This window comes from Pongo pygmaeus, chromosome 8 (assembly GCF_028885625.2).
Source record: "Pongo pygmaeus isolate AG05252 chromosome 8, NHGRI_mPonPyg2-v2.0_pri, whole genome shotgun sequence".
NCBI classification, from domain to species: Eukaryota; Metazoa; Chordata; class Mammalia; order Primates; family Hominidae; genus Pongo; species Pongo pygmaeus.
The window spans coordinates 88,357,916-88,384,760 of NC_072381.2; the positions used below are offsets into that span (position 1 = coordinate 88,357,916).

The 26,845-nt window shown below is 33.2% G+C and overlaps 1 protein-coding gene across 4 annotated transcripts in view; it reads left to right on the forward strand.

Moving 5' to 3' along the window:
- Positions 1 to 26,845, forward strand: part of PCDH15 (protocadherin related 15) — a 1,016,126-nt gene that overhangs the window by 425,771 nt on the left and 563,510 nt on the right. For all 4 annotated transcript variants that reach the window (XM_063669967.1, XM_063669968.1, XM_054435813.2 and 1 more), the window contains exon 5: positions 10,807 to 10,962. In XM_063669967.1, the coding sequence (XP_063526037.1) occupies positions 10,807 to 10,962 (156 nt within the window). The remainder of the gene's footprint in view (positions 1 to 10,806; positions 10,963 to 26,845) is intronic.

Below are 26,845 nucleotides of genomic sequence, written 5' to 3' on the forward strand. Positions count from 1 at the left end.
GTGAACATGAAGAGTCTCAGTAATAAAGGTGCATCACATAAAAATTTTGAAATGCTAAATGATTGTCTCACATGGCCAATATGCTCTCATCACTGTTGGGCATGTGATAATAATGGTCATGACAATATCAATAATTAAAATAATAACAGAAAGAAAAGTATGACTCTGGTACAGTCCTATGATACTTATCTCAAAATCCTGGGCAAAATTTTAAAAGCTTTTGAAACGAGGTAAATTATGTTCATAACAACATCAAATAGCTTCTTTTCTTTCAGACTCTAACTTGGTAGCTGCAAAAAGAGTTTGACTCCTCTGTCCAGCCAGTGTCCATTTAACTGCTAAGTTTAGTAGTTTTATCTCCACATTGTATCTTGCATCTCCATCCATCAACATAACTTTAGTATAAGACCTCTTAGTCGTCGCTCATATAAACTAATTGTTCTCTACTACCTGTCTTGATTCAACCTATTCCACATCCAGAGGGCTGAAACAGAGACTATGTCCGCAGATACCTTTTCATTGCAAACTGTTTTCTATCTGTCTCTTGAGTTTTCCTAGATTCAAGATGCACCCTGTCTATGTAATTTTCTTTTTATTTAGAAACGTACGAACTACAATCTAAGAAAAGTAATGTAATTCTTGTCCCATGACCATAATCCAATTTTTTCTTACCATACTTTCCCTGATGTTCTTTTGAACATAAACTTTGAAATCACTGTTATCCAGTGCTATCAGTTGAATTTTATGTACTACTAAGACATATCTTAAATGCTGCTTCTGTATAAATTATTTTCTAATAACACTGGTATGCAATTCCTTGTTCTAAAATCCATATTGTTTAATAGTATTTTTGACTGACTTTATTTATGATCACCTCATATCAGTTTTATAAAAGTTGCTATTAGTGTCCAAGGACTATGTCATATTAATCCTAACCCACATTAAACTTTTCATATAACAAATACCTATCATTAAATAGACTGAATGTCCTTAATAATCCACTGTGAAAAATCTACAGATGTATCTACATGTCACATATGCGTAATTGTATTTTCAAATTGATATTTTCTTTTTAGGTAATATCTTCGGTAAATATGCTACTATCCATTGTGAAAATTTAATTTGTGAAGGACACTGATAACTCTGGCCAGCCATTTCCTTTAAGTTTGCTTTTTTATTTAAAAGTCATTTCTAAAACACGCAATGTCTTATTTCCTTTCATTGTCTTCCACATTACTTGTGAAATAGGAATGATTATGTTATAAAGGTAGTAAGTCCATAGACAGAAATATCATGACAAACAAAATTCGCTCCTGAGAATTAGACAAACGTTGCCTATACTTTTTGAAAAATAAAATCAATTCCTACAGATTTGCCAAAAATGCATTCCCTGCCCCCCAAATCATTGACTTCGAAATCATTTGGTTTCTAGAAAAAAAATATATTGGATTGAAGATTTGTGCTATAATCTACACTGCTAATATCAACAAATCCCCTGTAAAAACTTTAATTTTCATGTTGAATCTTAAATGATTGAGAAATTCATAACGAAAATTTCTATTTAATTTTTTTTTCTTTTTTAGAATTACAAAATTTTTACATTTTTGTGGGAAATTTTTTTCTCTTCACACTCTCAAACCCACTTTTTAATGATAGTATCCTTTAATTGCTGATACACATATCATAACCTATACACAGGTACACTAATACACAAATGTGCAAGTATACGTTGAAAGTATTGTGTTAAGCACTCATTTTTAAATTGAAAGAATAGCTTGCATGTTTAGGTATATATGAATGGTAATAGTTTTAAATAATTTTATGAACACAATTTCTACCTAGCTTTTTTTTTCTTCTTTGTTTGATGAATAAAGCAATTAAAGAAAATTAGAAAAGGTCAAATTACCATGACTTATTTTTGCCACCAGTTATGAAAGATAAAGCAAAATTTCCCTAATGCATTCTTAAGCATCTTGGAGTCCCTAAACTCCCACTAATGGACTTGTTAGAACTGTACTTTTATTTATGACCTTCTTATACAGCAGAATTGAATCTATGCCAATACAAAATTACATTGTGTGTTATATATTAGCCACAGGGAATTTTTGCCTTCAGTGTGATCCATTATGGTTATAATTTATTGGCCTCTAAGTTCTAGCCATGCCACTAACAGTTGCATAGGGAGCTAAAGTTGAGAGTGATAACAGTTCCAGGTGACCTGGTTAGATCTAATTTATGGGTACTTAGCAGGGCTAAGTGAGGCCTCAGTACACAGTGTATTTGATCCCCTATTTGATAAGATTGTGACCTTTTGGTCCCAGTGGTACCACTCCATGTAGAATTAGAAGTTGAGATAGAATGTTTTTATAGGTCTCTCTTGCAATAATTGGAAGATAAATAACTTTAAAAGTGCATAATTTACCTCATTGTCTTCCAAGAGGTGTGCCAAGGGCAAACAGTACACAAATTTATTTTGTTTTTAATTTACAATTAAAATATGCTGGACCTCCCTTAAAAAGTCTATTAAAGTAAACACTTGAAAGCTGGTAGTAAAAATGGGGGTCATCTAATTCAAATTCTTTCCAGGAAACTTCTAAGAGCTAGTCTTTTTCAATGGTCTTTTATCCTCAAACTGGCATATTTCAGTGGTGGGTCTTGTTTTATAGAATAGTCTGTTCTATTCCATGTCACTTTTTCCTCCTGATTTTTCTTTATTTTATACAAAGACAAATGTGAAAAAAAGAAATTGAAGCATTACAAATATCTTAGCTCATAATGGCACAGGAAAAGTAATTGGAAGTGAGAAGGCATAAATTTATTTCTAACATAAGCTATACTCTCCTACTGATAAGAATCTCTGCTCTATTTGTTGTTTTTTAAAACATTTATGGGTACATAGTAGGTGCATATGAGTTACATGAGATATTTTGATACAGACCCATAAATATTTGGTGCAAATTTGGATTAAGAGAAACCATCTACTTATGGTGAAAACATGCTTTGAAATATTTTTCAACTATTTTTCTTATTTCTGCTCTCTAAAACTACAATAAGTTAACTAATGGATGTTTCCGTAACAACCATTTAGATATTTGACAAATCATATGTTGTTAAATTTAAAATCCTCCAATTTTATACATTCTCAAAAGTTTTCAAATTTCTCTTCTATGCACCTGTAAAATGGTACCTGTTATAACATACCTATATATTATTAATATCTGATGTTATTAATTAATGTACAGTATGCATTAGTGTTCCAGTAGCCCATTTACAGTGCTGACATGTAAAATCAGCTTTTAGCTATCAAAATTTCACAATTACATTTTTACATTAATGTTTGTAGCCGTCTATTACATTTGGGTGTATTTTTTTCTATCACAAATTGGAGGATAAAATTTATTATTGTAAAAGTTTACCATTTTGTAACCCATTATTATGACTTATTAAGATGACTTTGAACCATGTCGTTTGTCATTAAATGTATTTATACATTCTTCCAAGGTTTGTAACATTCACAGATTTTATACACACGATTTTAATGCCTTCATTTATATCAGTGATTAAAGGTGAAATCGTGTAGATGTAAAAACACAGAGCTATGCGTCATTTCACTAGAGGCCTCTTTTCATATGTCAACGATGCCTCAGTTTATTCTTTCTAGGTAGCATCATTCAGACAGCTACAAATTCAAGTCAACTTTCTTTTTCTTTTATTTATTTATTTATTTATGTATTTATTTATTATTCTTATTATACTTTAGGTTTTAGGGTACATGTGCACAATGTGCAGGTTAGTTACATATGTATACATGTGCCATGCTGGTGCGCTGCACCCACCAACTCGTCATCTAGCATTAGGTATATCTCCCAATACTAGCCCTCCCCCCTCCCCCCACCCCACAACAGTCCCCGAAGTGTGATGTTCCCCTTCCTGTGTCCATGTGTTCTCATTGTTCAATTCCCACCTATGAGTGAGAATATGCGGTGTTTGGTTTTTTGTTCTTGCGATAGTTTACTGAGAATCATGATTTCCAATTTCATCCATGTCCCTACAAAGGACATGAACTCATCATTTTTTATGGCTGCATAGTATTCCATGGTGTAGATGTGCCACATTTTCTTAATCCAGTCTATCATTGTTGGACATTTGGCTTGGTTCCAAGTCTTTGCTATTGTGAATAATGCCGCAATAAACATACGTGTGCATGTGTCTTTACAGCAGCATGATTTATAGTCCTTTGGGTATATACCCAGTAATGGGATGGCTTGGTCAAATGGAATTTCTAGTTCTAGATCCCTGAGGAATCGCCACACTGACTTCCACAAGGGTTGAACTAGTTTACAGTCCCACCAACAGTGTAAAAGTGTTCCTATTTCTCCACATCCTCTCCAGCACCTGTTGTTTCCTGACTTTTTAATGATTACCATTCTAACTGGTGTGAGATGGTATCTCATTGTGGTTTTGATTTGCATTTCTCTGATGGCCAGTGATGGTGAGAATTTTTCCATGTGTTTTTTGGCTGCATAAATGTCTTCTTTTGAGAAGTGTCTGTTCATGTCCTTCGCCCACTTTTTGATGGGGTTTGTTTTTTTCTTGTAAATTTGAGTTCATCATAGATTCTGGATATTAGCCCTTTGTCAGATAAGTAGGTTGTGAAAATTTTCTCCCATTTTGTAGGTTGCCTGTTCACTCTGATGGTAGTTTCTTTTGCTGTGCAGAAGCTCTTGAGTTTAATTAGATCCCATTTGTCAATTTTGGCTTTTGTTGCCATTGCTTTTGGTGTTTTAGACATGAAGTCCTTGCCCATGCCTATGTCCTGAATGGTAATGCCTAGGTTTTCTTCTAGGGTTTTTATGGTTTTAGGTCTAACGTTTAAGTCTTTAATCCATCTTGAATTGATTTTTGTATAAGGTGTAAGGAAGGGATCCAGTTTCAGCTTTCTACATATGGCTAGCCAGTTTTCCCAGCACCATTTATTAAATAGGGAATCCTTTCCCCATTGCTTGTTTTTCTCAGGTTTGTCAAAGATCAGATAGTTGTAGGTATGCAGCGTTATTTCTGAGGGCTCTGTTCTGTTCCGTTGATCTATATCTCTGTTTTGGTACCAGTACCATGCTGTTTTGGTTACTGTAGCCTTGTAGTATAGTTTGAAGTCAGGTAGCGTGATGCTTCCAGCTTTGTTCTTTTGGCTTAGGATTGACTTGGTGATGCGGGCTCTTTTTTGGTTCCATATGAACTTTAAAGTAGTTTTTTCCAATTCTGTGAAGAAAGTCATTGGTAGCTTGATGGGGATAGCATTGAATTTGTAAATTACCTTGGGAAGTATGGCCATTTTCACGATATTGATTCTTCCTACCCATGAGCATGGAATGTTCTTCCATTTGTTTGTATCCTCTTTTATTTCATTGAGCAGTGGTTTGTAGTTCTCCTTGAAGAGGTCCTTCACATCCCTTGTAAGTTGGATTCCTAGGTATTTTATTCTCTTTGAAGCAATTGTGAATGGGAGTTCACTCATGATTTGGCTCTCTGTTTGCCTGTTATTGGTGTATAAGAATGCTTGTGATTTTTGTACATTGATTTTGTATCCTGAGACTTTGCTGAAGTTGCTTATCAGCTTAAGGAGATTTTGGGGCTGAGATGATGGGGTTTTCTAGATATACAATCATGTCATCTGCAAACAGGGACAATTTGACTTCCTCTTTTCCTAATTGAATACCCTTGATTTCCTTCTCCTGCCTAATTGCCCTGGCCAGAACCTCCAACACTATGTTGAATAGGAGTGGTGAGAGAGGGCATCCCTGTCTTGTGCCAGTTTTGAAAGGGAATGCTTCCAGTTTTTGCCCATTCAGTATGATATTGGCTGTGGGTTTGTCATAGATAGCTCTTATTATTTTGAGATACGTCCCATCGATACCTAATTTATTGAGAGTTTTTAGCATGAGGGGTTGTTGAATTTTGTCAAAGGCCTTTTCTGCATCTATTGAGATAATCATGTGGTTTTTGTCTTTTGTTCTGTTTATATGCTGGATTACATTTATTGATTTGCGTATATTGAACCAGCCTTGCGTCCCAGGGATGAAGCCCACTTGATCATGGTGGATAAGCTTTTTGATGTGCTGCTGGATTCGGTTTGCCAGTATTTTATTGAGGATTTTTGCATCAATGTTCATCAAGGATATTGGTCTAAAATTCTCTTTTTTGGTTGTGTCTCTGCCCGGCTTTGGTATCAGGATGATGCTGGCCTCATAAAATGAGTTAGGGAGGATTCCCTCTTTTTCTATTGATTGGAATAGTTTCAGAAGCAATGGCACCAGTTCCTCCTTGTACCTCTGGTAGAATTCGGCTGTGAATCCATCTGGTCCTGGACTTTTTCTGGTTGGTAAGCTATTGATTATTGCCACAATTTCAGCTCCTGTTATTGGTCTATTCAGAGATTCAACTTCTTCCTGGTTTAGTCTTGGGACAGTGTATGTGTCAAGGAATTTATCCATTTCTTCTAGATTTTCTAGTTTATTTGCGTAGAGGTGTTTGTAGTATTCTCTGATGGTAGTTTGTATTTCTGTGGGATCAGTGGTGATATCCCATTTATCATTTTTTATTGCGTCTATTTGATTCTTCTCTCTTTTTTTCTTTATTAATCTTGCTATCGGTCTATCAATTTTGTTGATCCTTTCAAAAAACCAGCTCCTGGATTCATTAATTTTTTGAAGGGTTTTTTGTGTCTCTATTTCCTTCAGTTCTGCTCTGATTTTAGTTATTTCTTGCTTTCTGCTAGCTTTTGAATGTGTTTGCTCTTGCTTTTCTAGTTCTTTTAATTGTGATGTTAGGGTGTCAATTTTGGATCTTTCCTGCTTTCTCTTGTGGGCATTTAGTGCTATAAATTTCCCTCTACACACTGCTTTGAATGCATCCCAGAGATTCTGGTATGTTGTGTCTTTGTTCTCGTTGGTTTCAAAGAACATCATTATTTCTGCCTTCATTTCGTTATATACCCAGTAGTCATTCAGGAACAAGTTGTTCAGGTTTCCATGTGGTTGAGCAGTTTTGAGTGAGATTGTTAATCCTGAGTTGTAGCTTGATTGCACTGTGATCTGAGAGATAGTTTGTTATAATTTGTGTTCTTTTACATTTACTGAGGAGAGCTTTACTTCCAACTCTGTGGTCAATTTTGGAATAGGTGTGGTGTGATGCTGAAAAAAATGTATATTCTGTTGATTTGGGGTGGAGAGTTCTGTAGATGTCTATTAGGTCTGCTTGGTGCAGAGCTGAGTTCAATTCCTGGATATCCTTGTTGACTTTCTGTCTCGTTGATCTGTCTAATGTTGACAGTGGGGTGTTAAAGTCTCCCATTAGCAATGTGTGGGAGTCTAAGTCTCTTTGTAGGTCACTCAAGACTTGCTTTATGAATCTGGGTGCTCCTGTATTGGGTTCATACATATTTAAGATAGTTAGCTCTTCTTGTTGAATTGATCCCTTTACCATTATGTAATGACCTTCTTTGTCTCTTTTGATCTTTGTTGGTTTAAAGTCTGTTTTATCAGAGACTAGGATTGCAATCCCTGCCTTTTTTTGCTTTCCATTTGCTTGGTAGATCTTCCTCCATCCTTTTATTTTGAGCCTATGTGTGTTTCTGCACATGAGATGGGTTTCCTGAATACAGCACACTGATGGGTCTTGAGTCTTTATCAAATTTGCCAGTCTGTGTCTTTTAATTGGAGCATTTAGTCCATTTACATTTAAAGTTAATATTGTTATGTGTGAATTTGATCCTGTCATTATGATGTTAGCTGGCTATTTTGCTCATTAGTTGATGGAGTCTCTTCCTAGTCTCAATGGTCTTTACATTTTGGCATGATTTTGCAGTGGCTGGTACCGGTTGTGCCTTTCCATGTTTAGCGCTTCCTTCAGGAGCTCTTGTAGGGCAGGCCTGGTGGTGACAAAATCTCTCAGCATTTGCTTGTCTGTAAAGTATTTTATTTCTTCTTCACTTATGAAGCTTAGTTTGGCTGGATATGAAATTCTGGGTTGAAAATTCTTTTCTTTAAGAATGTTGAATATTGGCCCCCACTCTCTTCTGGCTTGTAGAGTTGCTGCCCAGAGATCCACTGTTAGTCTGATGGGCTTCCCTTTGAGGGTAACCCAACCTTTCTCTCTGGCTGCCCTTAACATTTTCTCCTTCCTTTCAACTTTAGTGAATCTGACAATTATGTGTCTTGGAGTTGCTCTTCTGGAGGAGTATCTTTGTGGCATTCTCTGTATTTCCTGAATCTGAATGTTGGCCTGCCTTGCTAGATTGGGGAAGTTCTCCTGGATAATATCCTGCAGAGTGTTTTCCAACTTGGTTCCATTCTCCCCATCACTTTCAGGTACACCAATCAGACGTAGATTTGGTCTTTTCACATAGTCCCATATTTCTTGGAGGCTTTGCTCGTTTCTTTTTATTCTTTTTTCTGTAAACTTCCCTTCTCGCTTCATTTCATTCATTTCATCGTCCATTGCTGATACCCGCTCTTCTATTTGATCGCATCGGCTCCTGAGTCTTCTGCATTCTTCACGTAGTTCTCGAGCCTTGGTTTTCAGCTCCATCAGCTCCTTTAAGCACTTCTCTGTATTGGTTATTCTAGTTATTCATTCTTCTAAATTTTTTTCAAAGTTTTAACTTCTTTGCCTTTGGTTTGAATATCCTCCTGTAGCTCGGAATAATTTGATCGTCTGAAGCCTTCTTCTCTCAGCTCGTCAAAGTCATTCTCCGTCCAGCTTTGTTCCGTTGCTGGTGAGGAGCTGCGTTCCTTTGGAGGAGGAGAGGCGCTCTGCTTTTTAGAGTTTCCAGTTTTTCTGCTCTGTGTTTTCCCCATCTTTGTGATTTTTATCTACTTTTGGTCTTTGATGATGGTGATGTACAGATGGGTTTTTGGTTTGGATGTCTTTTCTGTTTGTTAGTTTTCCTTCTAACAGACAGGTCCCTCAGCTGCAGGTCTGTTGGAGTACCCGGCCGGCTGTGTGAGGTATCAGTCTGCCCCTGCTGGGGGGTGCCTCCCAGTTAGGCTGCTCAGGGGTCAGGGGTCAGGGACCCACTTGAGGAGGCAGTCTGCCCGTTCTCAGATCTCCAGCTGCGTGCTGGGAGAACCACTGCTCTCTTCAAAGCTGTCAGACAGGGACATTTAAGTCTGCAGAGGTTTCTGCTGTCTTTTTGTTTTCAACTTTCTTTTTCTTTGTTGGCCATAAAAATATCTTGAAACTAAGTAATGATTTCCTTCAGCTTAGATATAGTTTCTGTAGCATTTTTCTCATTTACAAATGTGTCATGCATTATAGATTTTATTTTTTCACTCTTTTGGATATTTATTTTTTTAATAAATAAAATAGGATATGTATTTAATCCATTGGGTGTTTAACATATGCCTAGTATAGTCTAATCACATGCAGTATTTACAATTCTCATTGGTGTAACTATTAGCCTTAATTTTGTAGATGAATAAATGAAGCATAGAGATACTTTGTACTTTTTCCTGGATCATAGAGTTAGTGGGTTATGGAACTGGAAGCCATGCGGTTTGACTCCAGATCATCTGTCTTAGGCACAGGGCTGTTTTCTGGAAAGAGGGATACTATCATGACTAAAATAACACACAGGTTTTATTGAGCTTCCAGTCTAGTGAAGGCAGACAAACCAAAACAAGTACATAAAATATAGTAAGCCAAATTTTCGGTGAGAAGTGCAATAAAGAAAAATAAATTGGAAGAAATTTGAAAGGATATGTCAGGTTGGAGACAAGGTTTTTAAGATGGAGGGGTCAGGATAGGACACTGCAAAAATGACATATTTAGAGATAAAATTGTATAAGCTCAAAAGGGGTTAAAAATCACAAAGAAATATTTTGTAGTGGTCAATACTCTGGCTCTAGAGTCAAATATTTGTAGGTGTGCGTTCCAGCTCTGCAAACTCCTAGCCATGGCACTTGAGGAAGTATACCTTTGACCTTCCCCCTTCAAGGAATTTATGATAAAAATTATTAGATAAGTAAGCATATGCGCATGTATAATATGTATTGAAGTATTTTTATAATGACAAAATATAATAGCCTGTAATAGTTCATTGTAAATTACTACTTGGATACATTATGCTATAGGCTTACAATGAAGTATAATATTGCTGTCACATAACATAACTTCATAGTATTATATAAAAAATGCTATAGTAAATCTATATTTATAAACATGGGCTGATATTCACTGTGTGGCTGTGTGTCTATAATATGTACATATTTAGAGAGAAAAAGATTAGCAAAATAAGCATTTAAATGTGTAGAATGAGCAAGTTTAGTTGGCTGGATTTTGGATTTTCTCTTTTGATAATCAGTATTTTAAATTTGATCAGCAATGAACATATAATATTCCAGCAGAAATATAAATAAACATAAAAGTTAAACAATCTCTCTTCTCCAGGAATTTATTAATTAATACTTTTTTCCAATTAAAAGTTTATATTATTGCTTCTTTAATCTTTGGAGGGTCAAACTTCGTTTCATCCCGTCAATTCCAAGCATTAATTTTGTGGTTGCGCTCATCAGCCATCCACTAACTGTGAGCATAATGCCACCTGAAGTCCACAACACTGAGATACAGAGTTAAACAAATTAATTATGATTGTCTTCTCTTGTCCTTAAAATGATCATTTTCTTCAGATTATTATAATTTAAAAATAAACAAGAATAGAAAAATGTACTGAACGAACAAGTGCTTTGACAGTGATGAGAAGCTTTGTTTTTAATTAGTATTTTAAAAGATGCAATTTCTACATTGCAGCCACCGATGAACATACACTCCATTGTGGTGCAGGTCCAGTGCATCAACAAAAAAGTGGGCACTATTATCTACCATGAAGTGCGAATAGTGGTGAGAGACAGGAATGACAACTCACCCACTTTCAAGCATGAAAGCTACTATGCCACAGTGAATGAGGTCAGTTTCTATTTACTCTCTCTCTCTCTGTCCTTTCTGTTGATATATGTATCTAACTATATACAATAAATGTTTATAAATGATTCATTTATAATTATGAGCTTAACTGTTTAGAAATACCAAGAAAACATTAAAAAAATAGTACTCAGAAGAAGTATGTGACTTCCGATGTTATTTTAGGAATTCATTTAAGTATGGGAAAAATAATTTAATGTATTTATAATAATAGATATTTTATTTTTCATCATCTTTGAAAATTTATTGCCTAGATCCATCAACATGCTTACTTAGGTATAACACGAGTTACTATTATTATCCTAAGGCATTTATCTAATACAAATACATTGTCTTTGTATTTCTGAGGTGGTCATACTAACTAAATACTGGAAGAAAATGTCTGTGATTCTGTAAATGTAAAATTATTTTCTGTATTTTGAAATCAAGTTCTGGAATATCTAAAAATTAACTATAAATCACAACTGAATTCTTATAGAAAAATCCTGATCAAATTAGAAAAAATATATTTAAAAAGTAGTATTGTAACTTTTTTAGGACACGCTTGTTTGTTGTTTTGCTTTGTTTTATTTTCTCTTTTGGCTAACATGCATAAGTGAAGAACTACTCTTATTTTTTTTAAGACCGTGGTTACTGTATTAATTATTTTTAGTTAATTAAGCTACAAAATATTTCTACAGTACCTCTAATGTGATCTATTATGTGTATGTTAGACACATGAAAAAATGAATGACATTAATGTGATAGTACATATTTTATCAGACCATCTTTTCATCTCAAGATTTTTTTAATCTTAAAAATTTACATGCCTGCTTTATAGGAGAATAACTGTAATTTGTGAATTAAACAGATCATTTGGGCCTTTAACTTCTACATTCTTTTTGAAGTTACTAAAAATATTTTTTAGTTATTTCAACATTCTTGTGTTCATGAAAGTTTGAAGAAATTATGTTCCTTGTAATCTGAGACTTTCTAGATTATGTAACTTAAAAACAAAATACAAACTCCTATTTAAATTTAACAAGATGAATTACTGGTTGATAAATGCTTCACCTCTTTGAGTCGCTTTTGTTTAATGAGTTTCTACTGTAATGACAGATACTAATTAATTTCCAAGTAGTTTTAATTATATATAAATGATCTTATTTTGAAATACACCCTTTGAGTTACATTTGCTTTGTTCGGTTGAGTGCTAACTTTATTTTTGGTATAAAGTGATAGGTGAATTATCTTAGGCAACAAATCTACTTACAAAATCTGTATATATATATGTATATATATACACACATATATATTTGTGTATATATATGTATTATATATATATAAAACAAATATATATATATATTTGTTAGTTCTGGGATACATGTGCAGAACGTGCAGTTTTGTTACATAGGTATACACGTGCCATGGTGGTTTGCTGCATCCATCAACCCGTCATCTACATTAGGTATTTCTCCTAATGCTATCCCTCTCCTACCTCCCCACCCCCCAACAGGCCCTGGTGTGTGATGTTTTCTTCCCTGTGTCCATGTGTTCTCATTGTTCAACTCCCACTTATGAGTGAGAACATGTAGTGTTTGGTTTTCTGTTCTTGTTAGTTTGCTGAGAATGATGGTTTCCAGCCTCATCCATGTCACTAACTGCCCCTGGATTCCTGTTCATAGTTCATCTTTCTTTCAGAAATTTATAATGTTCAATTTGAATTTCAAAGGATCCTATGTGATTTGACTATTTCCACTTCCCTCTCTAATCTTTTCAGTGCCTTGTAAAACAGTAACCTTCTCAAATATCATTTTAGTCATGCAACTCTACTTTTAAAAAATTTTGCAATTTCTCATTATTGTCGGGTGTCAAAAGGTCACTTCTTTTGGCAGACCTTAAACTTTTCCATAATCTGACCATTTGTCAATGTATTCTGAACATTCTCAAATTCTCCCTGATAATGCCTTATGCTGTTCAGATTAGCTTCCTCACATCTCATAAATATCTCCATTTCTTGGCCTTTGCTCACACTGTTCATTTTGCCTAGAGTAAGATCCTCCCTACCATGCAAGTCTCAAAATTTTGTTCGTCTTTTTTACTTGATTTATTTTTATGAAATAATCACTATTTACATGTTTTGATCTTCAATTTCTTCAAACCCTAAACTCCTAAATATCAGAGTGATAAAATTATAGAAAAGGTAAAGATTTGATCGTAAACATTATTTTGAGAAGCTAGATTACCGTGCAAAGCTGTCAATACATTGTTGAACTGGTAAGTTTCTCACAATGCATTTCCTTTTAGATAACTGAGGTCATCCTATCCCATTGACACTATGGTCATATCTTCTATGGTTTGATAATATCAAATGTGTGTACTTGATGATCATATTTTTCACCTTTGATTTTGCCCATACTGTTTTCATTTACTTTCTTGGAAAAAAAACAAACAAACAAACAGTGCATTTAAAGCTTGAAATAGCATCAAAAGAAAAAATAGAAATTTAATGATTATTCTCATTTTTCATTTGAATAGTTCTTCCATAGTACTAGTACTTAGTTTGGTCCAATGAATTATAAATTATGAATTATCTATTGGTTTAGTTGACATGAATTACCTATTATGAATTATGCATTAGGAAGATACATTAAAATTAGATACACGCATACTGTATATGTGTATGTGTACAAATAGATATCCCTATCTCACCCATTTACAGTGCTGTGTTTATAATAAAATTAAATGAAATGAGTTTTATTCTGTGCAAGATTGCAAGGTATTTTTCATACTATTTGTCCTTTTAGTATAAGACATGAAGTTTATGCAATTAAGAAAGATCTAAATGTTTTTCCAAAAAAGCATCATTCACAGTTTAATAGATTGTTAATGTCAAAATATTTCACACTTCATTAAAATACAAAAGACAGGTATAATAAAGTCATTATCACAGATTTATAAAGGAAGCTTCCAAAATTAAAGTCCTGATTAGTCACTCTTTTTATTCACTGTGAGAAAACTGAGAACTGGAGCAGTAGTATAAATTGATGGTTACAAAATTGACCACGAAGTTGGGAATAAAACTCAAGTCCTTAGGTCAATCATCCCTTCACTACTTATCAATAAACATTCTAGTATTCTAAATTATAACTACTTTCATGTACCTTATTTTACAAGCAAATATGATTTACATTTATAGTATTTTATCATAATCACAATCAGCACTTTTATAAATGCATTAAATGCTACCCTCTTATGCTCTTTGTAAACATGTTCTTCTATTAGTTTGTCAAGAATTCACCAAAACATTAATTCCTTTATCTAAATGTTGGACACGGGTTATAACAAGGTTTCAAATGTCTTTCTCATGAGCAAGACATAAGACATTGAAGTATTTTTCTCTCTTTAAGTGAAGATTCAATTAGCTTTAAACAGTTGTATCATTAAGTAAATAGTTCGCCTGGTTTCAAGAAAAAATTACACAGTTGCTGATCATTCTTACGCAATTTTTGGAGACAAATCTTTCTTGACGGTGATGTCAGGTTTTTGAGGTGCATCTCACCCCCTAAAATTTATTTTGATGTAAGTAAACAAGAGCAAGTCAAGGCAGACATAATGTTTCCTTGGGCATGTGAAGAATTTATCTCAAGTTAATATAGAGCTTATATGTGTCTTGGTTTTTAATGATATTTTCACTGAGAGAAAATTTTTCAGTCAATATTCATTTATTTTTATCATCCTGAGGCAGACAGGAAGGAAATATAAAAACCTCTAAAGCGTGGGTTACCTATAATATATTAAAATAAATTAAAGTGTATTGTTTATGGAGCTATATCTGTATTTTGAGCACTGTGGTAAGCTCTTTTTTATGCACATTATCTTATTTAGTCCTCACAGTAGCTTTATAAGGAAGGAATATCCCTGTTTTAGAAATGAAAAAATTGATGCTTGGAAGGTCATATAATTTGAATTAAAGCCTCCCAAAGATATCTACACACTTACCTGGCAAAAATAGCTTTGCAGATGTGATTAAGGTTATGGAAGTTAATAGGGAGATTATCCTGGATTACTCTGGTAGGCCCAATCTCAACGTGAGCCCTTAAAAGGAAAGAATTTTCTCTGGCTAGAGGCAGAGAGAGGCAAGGGAAGAGGAACTGGATAAGATGAGGCATAGCGGGAGATCAAAGACAATCTAAGACTGAGAAGGACTTGGCCACTATTGCTGGTTTTGAACATGAATGGAGCTATAATATAGCCTGAAAATGCAAGAATACTCTAGAAGGAACCCCAATCGACAGCTACCAACATAAAAATAAATAAATATAGCCAATAATCTGAATGAGCTTGGAAGTGAATTCATTTTCAGAGTCTACAGAAATGCAATACTACAGACATTTTGATTTTAGCTTGGTGAGAGCTATCTCTGACTTCTGACTGACCAAACTGTGTGAAAGTAAATTATATTAATTTAAGCCACAAAATTTATGATAATTTTTATGACAGCAATAGAAAACTAATGCAAAAGTTCTCTCAGTAACTGTCAAAATAAGTAAAGATTAAAAAGCAAGGAAACATAAGATTTGAACATTGAAATCTGCGAAATTGACCTGATGTATTTTAAAATGATGTATCCAACAACTATGAAATTTATTATTTTCAGGCACATGGATGGAACATATAAAATAATTTACCGAATGCTGGGTTTTCATGGATGTATCAGCATGTCCCCCACGTGGCTAAAATTATACAGAATGTGTTTTCTAATCATCAAACAATTGAGCTTAAAATCAATAAATACAATGAAAACAAACTAGAAATGCTCCTTATAGTTGGAAAATGGCATTAAATTAAGTACTTACAAATGGCATTATTATATGTAGAACTATACAACAGTATTTACAGAAAAAAATATTACAGTTAAAAAGTGAGTTCGGCAAGTTTACTGCAGACAAGGTCAATTTTTTTTTTTTTTTTTTTTTTTTCTAGACGGAGTTTTGCTCTTTGTTGCCCAGGCTGGAGTGCAATGGCGCAATCTTGGCTCAGCGCAGCCTCCGCCTCCCGGGTTCAGGCAATTCTTCTGCCTCAGCCTCCAGAGTAGCTGGAATTACAGGCACGCGCCACCACACCCGGCTAATTTTGTATTTTTAGTAGAGATGGGGTTTCTCCATGTTGGTCAGGCTGGTCTCGAACTCCTGACCTCAGGTGATCCACCTGCCTTGGCCTCCCAAAGTGCTGAGATTACAGGCATGAGCCACTACGCCCATCCAATATTTCTTTAAAGAAATAAATTTTATACATCAGCAACAAACCAAAAATGAATTTTTAAAAAGTAATCCATGGATTATAATACCTAGCAAAATGGAGTTTTAATTATGTTTATTTATTTTAAGTTCAATTAAACTTTTAATTGAAAGAAAATATACTCTCATGTTTTGGTAGAGATATGGAGTAATCACAACTTTCATACATTGTTGGTAGATAAGTAAATTGGCACAATTACATTAGTTATTTTGTAGTGTCAACAAAAACTGAACAGGTAGACACCCTATGACTCAGCAATTCTACTCTGTTGAATATACCCACAATAAATTAATGCATGTGTATATCAAAAATCATGTTGAGAAAGATTCTTCAAAGATTTTACATAGTAGCTAAATCTGCTGACAATACAAATATACAATGATGCTGGTGCTGGATTACCATTTATTAGTTTCATTTGTCTTTCTTAAAAACATTTTGTTTAATTTGTTCTGTACTTCAGATTTCTCACCTGAAAACAAAAATGGTAGTATTAGAATTTTTGCCTCACAAGGTTCAATGAAGACACATAATACATTTTAAAATAGAAAGAAAAAAGCCCCACAAATTTTCCATGTATAATATATGACCTGCATATTTTATGACTCTTGTAACAGACTATCTGAAGCTGGTTGTCCTTATACTGCTTATCTGCATCAATACTTCATATGTATTTGCTTTTTGTTATAATATGTACCCCCTTAAAATTGAATCTGCATTAAAGCTGGCACTTTGTTTTTCATTGAGTAGAACAGTGCCTGGCACATTACAGAAGTACTATAAGTAGGTTTATCATTAAATTAGGAATGGCACAGTCATCATACAGAAAAATATCCTATAACATATATATTTCTACACTGATGTTCCTGAGATAGCAAGAGTTTGCTTTGAGTTAAATTTGTGAAGAAGCTCATTAGAGTAAATTTTTTAAAGAAACGAGTATAACCTTTCCAGATTATTGTAATAAATTACATAGATTAAAACAAGAATAATGACAAGAACAACAAAAAACACTTTTTAAAACTTGATAAATATGAACCATGTGAATTATGGTCTATTTATAAAACATTAGGGAGAAATTACATATTTATTCATCATATGACTGTCATGCCTGTTGAGATTTTTTTACCCTACTCTTCATGTCCCAGAAATACTAAACTCATTGATTAAGCAACATTAATATTATTCTCCTTTGACCAAATGTACCTTTTCTTTTCATTGAAAGGTTTTTCTAGACGCACAGCTTTATAAGGATCAATGAAAAGGGTCCCAAGTGTTTCACAGTCAGCTTAATGAATTTGTGTTTAATCAAATTCTGTTTCTTTCAGTATTAATAACATGAAATTTTAAAGGATGCTTCATAAATTTACATTTAAAATGCCATTCACAATTTAGGAAGGTGAATATTAGCAGTTTAAATAAGCTTGAGTTTCTGGAAGAATCAAATTTTTTGGTAAATATTGACATAACAAGTATATAGAAAATTATGTCCTGCTTACCAGGTTAATGTCTTCAAACTTTAGATTTATAATAATTTTCATGTTTATTTTTCTTACTCCTTTTGTCATTAGGCATACTCATTAGGAACTAATTTCATACTAGGCCAATTTTAAATTTGTTCTTATCCAAATTTGTTCATAATAAGAACACTGCATAGATATGTTTACCACATTTCTGATATCATACCTCCTGACTTTGAATGAAATAAAGGTATTTTACAATAATAAGTGAATTCTAATAATTACCATTGAGTTACCATTTATTAATTGCATTGTGTGCCAAGCAAATTCTAAGTGTTTTCCATGAAATAACTTACTTAATACTTATAGATAGCTACCCACAGACTCAAACTTTGTGTGTTCATTGTTTTCATTTTACAGATGAGAAAGTGTAGAAATAGGGAAGCATTAATGAATTTGCTCAAGATCTCACTGCTGATTAGTAGCCAATCTAAGTCAGTAACCAAAACATTCTCACTCCAAAACTGAGCACTTGCTCACCATATTGTATACATGCATTAGGCAAGAGACTGATAGGGCTTGAGTACATAGAGAAAATTCCATGAAATTTTGAAAATTCATATTTATTTCCTGAGTCTTAAAATCTGAAAGTGTAGAGTGTAAGACCATTAATATGAATAAATATTAATACTAATTTCAAAAAAGTTGCACTTGATTCAGTTTAGTAAAATAATCATGTTCGAGGTTCAGTGTTATGAGAAAAGAGAATAATCTATTGAGTCACACAGCATAGGTTTTCAGTTTTAGGATGACCACTTCCTACCTGTATAATAATGGAAAATTAATTAATTTCTAATGGACTTAGTTTTCTCAATAAAAATAAACTGTAATACTTTTAGGGTGGTTATTAAAGGTTAAAGGATACAGAGAATGTAACATGAGACCTATGGTGCTGGGTGCATGCAATGAATAGATAACACTCGTTGAATGGTAGGAATGATGATGACAATGAGCTTTCTAATTATATCCAGCAGTTTCTGCTTTCATCCAATCATGATTCCTAAAATATTATTCTAAAAGTAAAATATACCTATTTTCACCATGAAGCATTTCTTTTTGAGGAAATATTTTATTAAACTTTACAGTTGACCCTTGGACAACACGAATTTTAACTGTGAGGGTCCACTTGTACATGCAGTTTTTCAACTAATCATAGATGGAAAATACAATATTCATGGATGTGAAACCTGTGTGTGTTTTACAGGGTCAATTAAGGACCTGAGTATGTGCAGATTTTGGTATATACATGAATCCTGGAACTAATAATCTGCCTATACCAAGGGGCAACTGCATTTTTGTTTTTACCACCTTCTTTTATGGAATAACTGTATGTCATGTCAATTCTAATTATACCTCTGTTATATTTTTGACATAAGAAAAATAAATGGTTAACATAGTGGTATAACCAAACAAAATGAAGAATACTAAATCCCATGTAACAACAAGACTAATAAACATACTTTTAAACTTCATTCTATTCACAGATGGGCACTTTCCCTATGATAAATTTGTCAATTCAAATCAACACAAGTTCTGATTTTTATTCTATTCAAACTTTGTAAGATTAACAACCAGAAAATGCCCTTTAATTGATCGTGAGGGGACATTGTAAAATACCTTACTTACAAAATAATAGCTATAGGGCTATAGGATGAAGAATAGAATCATAGGATGATGATGATGATGATGTAGGATCAAAATTCAATGGCTGAAAAAGCAGATGTGATTATATGGTTATAAAAAGTTATAATTGACTGAATATATAACCTTTAATAACTTTTCTATAGAATCCCACAAATTTATGAAAAAAATCTAAAAGGTAATGAAATGGGACCCATGAAGATGAACACCCTGCCCAACTACATGCATAATAGTTAGCTCACCATAGAGGTAATTTTTACCAAAATGCCAGGGCTTCAGTCTAGGTCCTGCTGCTCACCACACAGAAAGCCAATCACTGAGGCAACAAGCATTTCCAGAAAAGAAGGATTTAATCAGGTGCTTCAGCCAAAAAGATGGGAGATTAGCCTCAAATTCATTTCTTTGGCTGACTAAAATTGCGGGTTTATATAGCAGGGAAGAAAAGTAATCATATGTGGGAAAATGGGAATTAGGGAGGGGAAATGAAGGTCAATAGGAAGCAGGTGGTTGGTTAGACAATCAAGATAGGTAAGCGGTCTGGCATCTCATTTCCCAGATGTGGTGATCTGGTAAACTCCAGTTCCTTCATACTAGCTGAGAGGTCTAATGGTTGGTTTCCTGGGAAAGGAACTCAGATAAGGCAAATGCAACTTTTGCAAGTTTCAGGACTGGGAGCATCAGTTTCTAGGTTTATTCAGAAGAAAACATAAACATCAGTTCTGTTGGATGATTAGACCAGTTTCAGTATTTCTTCTTACCTGGTATTATATGCTGATTTAATTAGTAATTGCATACTAATTTATTTTAAATGTTATTATGCTTGTTTCTCCTAACATGACATAATCATATCTTTCATCAATACCTACTGCATCAATTAGCTCTTAATTTTAAACAATGGGTTTTTTTTATTATACTTTAAGTTTTAGGGTACATGTGCACAATGTGCAGTTTAGTTACATATGTATACATTTGCCATGCTGGTGTGCTGTACCCATTAACTTGTCATTTAGCATTAGGTATATCTCCTAAAGCTATCCCTCCCCCCGTTCCCCCACCCCACAACAGTCCCCAGAGTGTGATGTTCCCCTTCCTGTGTCCATGTGTTCTCATTGTTCGGTTTTTAAATGTTTTAGCTTTTCTTTGAAATTTTAAAGGAATGACTAAAAACATTTTTAATGATTTTGTCAATTAGCAGACACACAAAAAACTGAACTTCAGCCAAATGAAAGCACAGAAAAGCATGAAAATCTATCTCTTCCTCTCTGTTTACTCTCTTTCACTCTTTAAGTATATCTTATTAAATTTGTTGACAAATAATTGGTTCGATGTGCATTATATTTATAAAAATTCAATGTAATAAAAGTAAATCTATATTATATTTAAACATTATTTTTCTTATATTAAATGATATATTCAAGTCGAGCTTTGTTATAATGAAAATGGTAATGGAAGTGGTCTATTCATAACTATATTTTACATTATTTATTTAAATAATATTAGGACAATTTAGACCTAAGTGATATTTTAATAGAAGTGTAGAGTTCTCATATGTCCCATATACAGTTCCCTGATTGTTAACTTCTTAAATTAATATAGTACATTTTTTGTAACAACGAATAAACCAACATTGGTACATTATTAATTCAAATTTATAACTTATTCAGATGGTTTTAGTTTTTACCTAATGTCCTGTTTGCTTCCAGGTCCCTATACAGAATACCAATTACTTTTAGTTACCATGTTTCTTCATTCTCCTCTAAACTATGATAGTTTTTGCTTTTGTTTTTGTTTTTGATTACCTGACAGTATTGAGACTCACTGGTCAGACAGTATTTCTTTCCTCTTACTAATTGATAAATAGTCACATAGAGGTAGATATGTGTGTGTATGATAAATATACAGCATATGTTACATGTATATATAAGTATGTCATATATTAAGTGTATATATACCATGTAATTATATATAATGTATGCTATATATCATATATAAATACATAACTATTTTATACTGATGAAAATTAAGTTGCAAATATGAAACTTCTTCAGCCCTTACTACTTTATTGTGTATTTCCTAAAACCAAGTTTAGTTTTCAATATTTTTAATCTCAATTTTAGCATTTCGACAATATTTCCTTGACTTTCATGACCTTAATATTTTTCAGGACCAGAGGAGTGTATAAAATGTCTCTAAATTGTAATTCACCTGATATTTTCTCATGATTCATAGACTTTGTGCATGAATGTTTCAAAAACAATCCTGTTTTTATCATAGCATGTAACACAAGAGACATACAATGTATCTGTTTCATTATTGGTAGTGATGGCTTTTATCACTTTGACAAAACAGTGTCTTCCAGCTTTCCCCACTGTATTTACCAGTAATTTTGTACTTAATACTTAACAGGTATTAAAGCTATATTGTGGGGAACTAGGTTAAGACTGTAACTATCCTGTTTCTCGTTGAACTTTTACCCACCATTTTTATTAGTGATTGTTGAAATATTATGTTTTGAAATCTAATTGAAGAAAATGTAAATTACTGTGGTTGGCTATATTTCTTCTTCTCTTTGCTCCTTGAGCACTTATTGAATGCTTTTCAATGGTTTAGGCAATGTTCTAGCAATAGAGATTTGATTACTAATGTAAAGGTTTGCACACTGAAATCATGGTGAATTTGGAAATTTATTAAATAATTTGCTTGCTGAGAATCAATTTTTTTCTGATAGTAATAATTATTTGAAGAAGAGTTCCTAAAATGCATTTACTGGCTAATTTGACTTTATCTCTCCTTTTGTAAAATAACCCAAAATATTTTTCTTAGGGCCCAAAATAATTTATCTTTAATACATAATCTAAATTATATGGTTTCAGATTATCTGTGAATCTTGGGTTCTGTTATGTGCCACATTTTATTTGTTTCCCTGTTTATTTCTCATTTTTTCAGAAGTTCATTAATAGTGAATTCTAAAATTTCTCAAATAACATATTGCACAGTGTTTAAGAATGAATACTTTTAAACAAGACACTGTGCAATATATTATTTGAGATATTTTATAATTAAGTTGAATTTATTTCTCCTTCTGTAAAATAACCCAAAACATTTTTCTTAGGGGCCCAAAATAATTTATCTTTAATGAGATACATAATCTAAATTATATCATTTCAGATTATTCACCAAGTATTAGAATAATAACATCAGGCAGAAGCTTTCTAAGCCTGTAATTTCATAACCATAAAATAAGTACGATAACAAAATAAATGATATAAACTTGTATTGAGGATTAAAGGAGGTGATACTTTTAAAATACTTAGTGCAAGTTTTAGCCATTTTTTTTTTCTGCAATCCTCCTGTTTTGGAAATATGCTTTGGAAATAGTGACAGATTTGAAAACCAAGAGTTTCTCCACACATGAAAGTGCAGAGATACACTTATAAACAGGCAGTAATTAGTGGAACATTATCGAGACTTCAGCTTTGTGGTAAAATTAACATTACCTCTGAATCTATCTAATTTGAGTTTTCACTTTCCAAATCCATTTCTCATAGTTTTATGCTATTCTTTTACATTTCATTGTGGTTATATCATCTCCTTCCATTTAATACATGTATTTTGAACATCTGTTTTTATCAGAATTATTCTGGTAAATCTAAAAACACAGTATTCATGACAAGCATAACACTGACATTCCATATAGAGTTGAATATCCTTTTTTTTACATATTGTGTGTGTTTTGTTTACAATTTCCAGGTATAATTAAGTGATTTTTAATATGAAATAAATTATTGTTTAGAAACATGGATCATGGAGTTCAAAACTTGATATCTTCAACTGTTCAAGGAATAAAAATCACTGGACCTTCAGGAGCATCCCCATTTATGGAATTTCTTTGAATATACAGTACTGGCACTTAATCTACAGTACAGAAAAGCACTTAAAGAAAGAAATAAGACTAAAACATAGTTCCTCTTACTTGTCCCCATTTTTATCTTCCATAGGATGGGCACATTCTCTCTGAAAATCAGAAAACAGGTAAAAGAGAGAAAGAGAGAAGGAGATTAAAGAAAGTGAAAGAAGCACATATTAATACATTTCTTTTTACTTTAAGCATGTAAGTGGGAATCCATTTTTTAGCTGTTTTACAACATTCAAGTATTCAAATATTCAACAGCTTCTAATTTAATAAGCTCATATGGGCCGGGCACGGTGGCTTATACCTGTAATCCCAGCACTTTGAAAGGCCGAGGCGGGTGGATCACCTGAGGTCGGGAGTTTGAGACCAGCCTGACCAACATGGAGAAACCACGTCTCTACTAAAAACACAAAATTAGCCAGGCGTGGTGGTGCATGCCTGTAATCCCAGCTACTTGGGAGGCTGAGGCAGGAGAGTCACTTGAACCTGGGAGGTGGAGGTTGTGGTGAGCCGAGATTGTGCCATTGCACTCCAGCCTGGTCAACAAAAGCAAAACTCATCACCTCAAAAATAAATAAATAAATAAATAAATAAATAAATAAATAAATAAATAAGCTCATGTGTATATTCAACTTAAATTAATTGCTCTTCAGTTTTTAGTAAAGATAGTTAGAGCTACTTACCATTCTATATAACAGTAATAATTCTCTTTCTTATTTTAAATACACTTATCTGCAAGAATTTGTCTATTATTTATTCAGAGAAAGTAACTCAATATTAATCATCTAGTTTTTATGATAAAAAATGGAATCAAGATTTTTAACAGATATGAAAACTATATTATGTTAAAGGAAATCTGAAAAACATTAGTGAAACAGAATAAAATAGATGGATCTAAGGGCAAACAAACAAAAACATTAAGTTGAGCAAAAGAAGCCAGACAAGAGCTTCTGCACAGCAAAAGAAACTACCATCAGAGTGAACAGGCAACCTACAAAATGGGAGAAAATTTTCGCAACCTACTCATCTGACAAAGGGCTAATATCCAGAATCTACAATGAACTCCAACAAATTTACAAGAAAAAAACAAACAACCCCATCAAAAAGTGGGCGAAGGACATGAACAGACACTTCTCAAAAGAAGACATTTATGCAGCCAAAAAACACATGAAAAAATGCTCACCATCACTGGCCATCAGAGAAATGCAAATCAAAACCACAATGAGATACCATCTCACACCAGTTAGAATGGCAATCATTCAAAAGTCAGGAAACAACAGGTGCTGGAGAGGATGTGGAGAAATAGGAACACTTTTACACTGTTGGTGGGATTGTAAACTAGTTCAACCCTTGTGGAAATCAGTGTGGCGATTCCTCAGGGATCTAGAACTAGAAATACCATTTGACCCAGCCATCCCATTACTGGGTATATACCCAAAGGACTATAAATCATGCTGCTATAAAGACACATGCACACATATGTTTATTGCCGCATTATTCACAATAGCAAAGACTTGGAACCAACCCAAATGTCCAACAATGATAGACTGGATTAAGAAAATGTGGCACATATACACCATGGAATACTATGCAGCCATAAAAAATGATGAGTTCATGTCCTTTGTAGGGACATGGATGAAATTGGAAATCATCATTCTCAGTAAACTATCGCAAGAACAAAAAACCAAACACCGCATATTCTCACTCATAGGTGGGAATTGAACAATGAGAACACATGGACACAGGAAGGGGAACATCACACTTCGGCAACTGTTGTGGGGTGGGGGGAGGGGGGAGGGATAGCATTGAGAGATATACCTAATGCTAGATGACGAGTTGGTGGGTGCAGCGCACCAGCATGGCACATGTATACATATGTAACTTACCTGCACATTGCGCACATGTACCATAAAACCTAAAGTATAATAATAATAATAATAATAATAATAATAATAATAAAAGAAAAAAAAAATAAAATAAAATAAAATAAATAAGTAAAAAGTGGAGACAACAGAACACTGTAAAAAAAAAAAAAAAAAAAAGAAGCCAGACAAGAAAGGGTACACACTCTATTGAAGTCCAACAACAGGCAAAACTAAGCAATTTTGATTGAAGTCAAAAGCAGCTGCATCTGACAAGCTAGTCTGTTCAGGGATATTAGGAAATTTTACGGTATGATAAAAATATTCTATTTTTTGTTTAGGTGTTCATTACATGGGTTCATGAAATTGTCAAAACTCATACTGAATATTTAAGATCTCTGCATTTTGTTTAATATAAATTGTACCTTCATAAATTAATGTTAACTAGACAAAAGGCTATAGCTCTTTTCTTATGTTTTCTTTAATGTTAATAAAGCATTACAAGATAACTTGCACTGTATTTGAATTCAAGAATATGTTTTTTTTTTAATCAATTCTGGAAAGTTTTAAGATGGACTTCAAAGGGATAGTTGATTTAGAAAAATGGTTGAATAAAACAAATGTTATATTTACTAGTTAAAGTAAGACCAATATGATGGTCACAGAAACAATGATTTGGCAAATGATATGCTTTCAATAAATAATCGTAGATTCAGAGACATTGTAATTTCATAATTGTCAGAAAATGTTGAATTTTTCAATAATGTTCCACTAATTACTGCCTGTTTACAAAATCAACTCTGGATTTCATGTGTGGAGAGCCTTTGGTTTCAAATTTGTTTACTATTTCTAAAGCATATTTCCAAGGCAGGGATTACTTGCAAGAATGAATCTATAACATTATTTTATCTGGGGAGAAAGTTAAAGGATGAATCATAGTTCTCATTGTTGATTAAACATGGAAGATTCCTTCAGTTTCACTAGTAATGATAATTTGTACAGAATGTTGCCTTATCTTGATTGGGTTTTCTAAGAGATTAATTGACGTGAAGTGGCTGCCTAATACCATAAATCAGATCAATGATATTAACAATTGAAAAATAAATGTGTAGTGTTTTAACACAGACTGATATGTAACCTTGCACCACTAAAGATAATGCTTCTGTTTTGTTAATGTCTATTAGTAGAAATAGAGCACCTGCCACCCCGGTAGCATTTCTTTCAATAAATCATCATTATATGATAAGTAACTGTAATGATTAATTCTGTTTCAGCTTATCAAAATTTGATATCCTTCAGATATTCTCCATTTTTTTTCTGGGTAGGAGAAAACAGAAAACTTTTTTTCTTGAGGAAGCATGGGAGAAAGTAAAATCTCATCAATCGTATTTTAAATTATTCCTCTAGAGTGGCTCTATTTTTGGGCAAGTTCCCAAATTGGATAATATCCTTTCGTAACAATTGTCTTCCAGTTGAAGAGGTATTATTTCAGTTGTATTTATTATACAATAGTATATGTTTTCTCTTCTTAGGACTCTCATATGGTTTCTGTTTAATCATTAAAGCCATTAGAATCTATCAGAAGTCATTGGTTTGGAATACATGTGCAAACTATTTTAGGTATTCAGAAATCATTTTTTAGTATTTTATTTTTA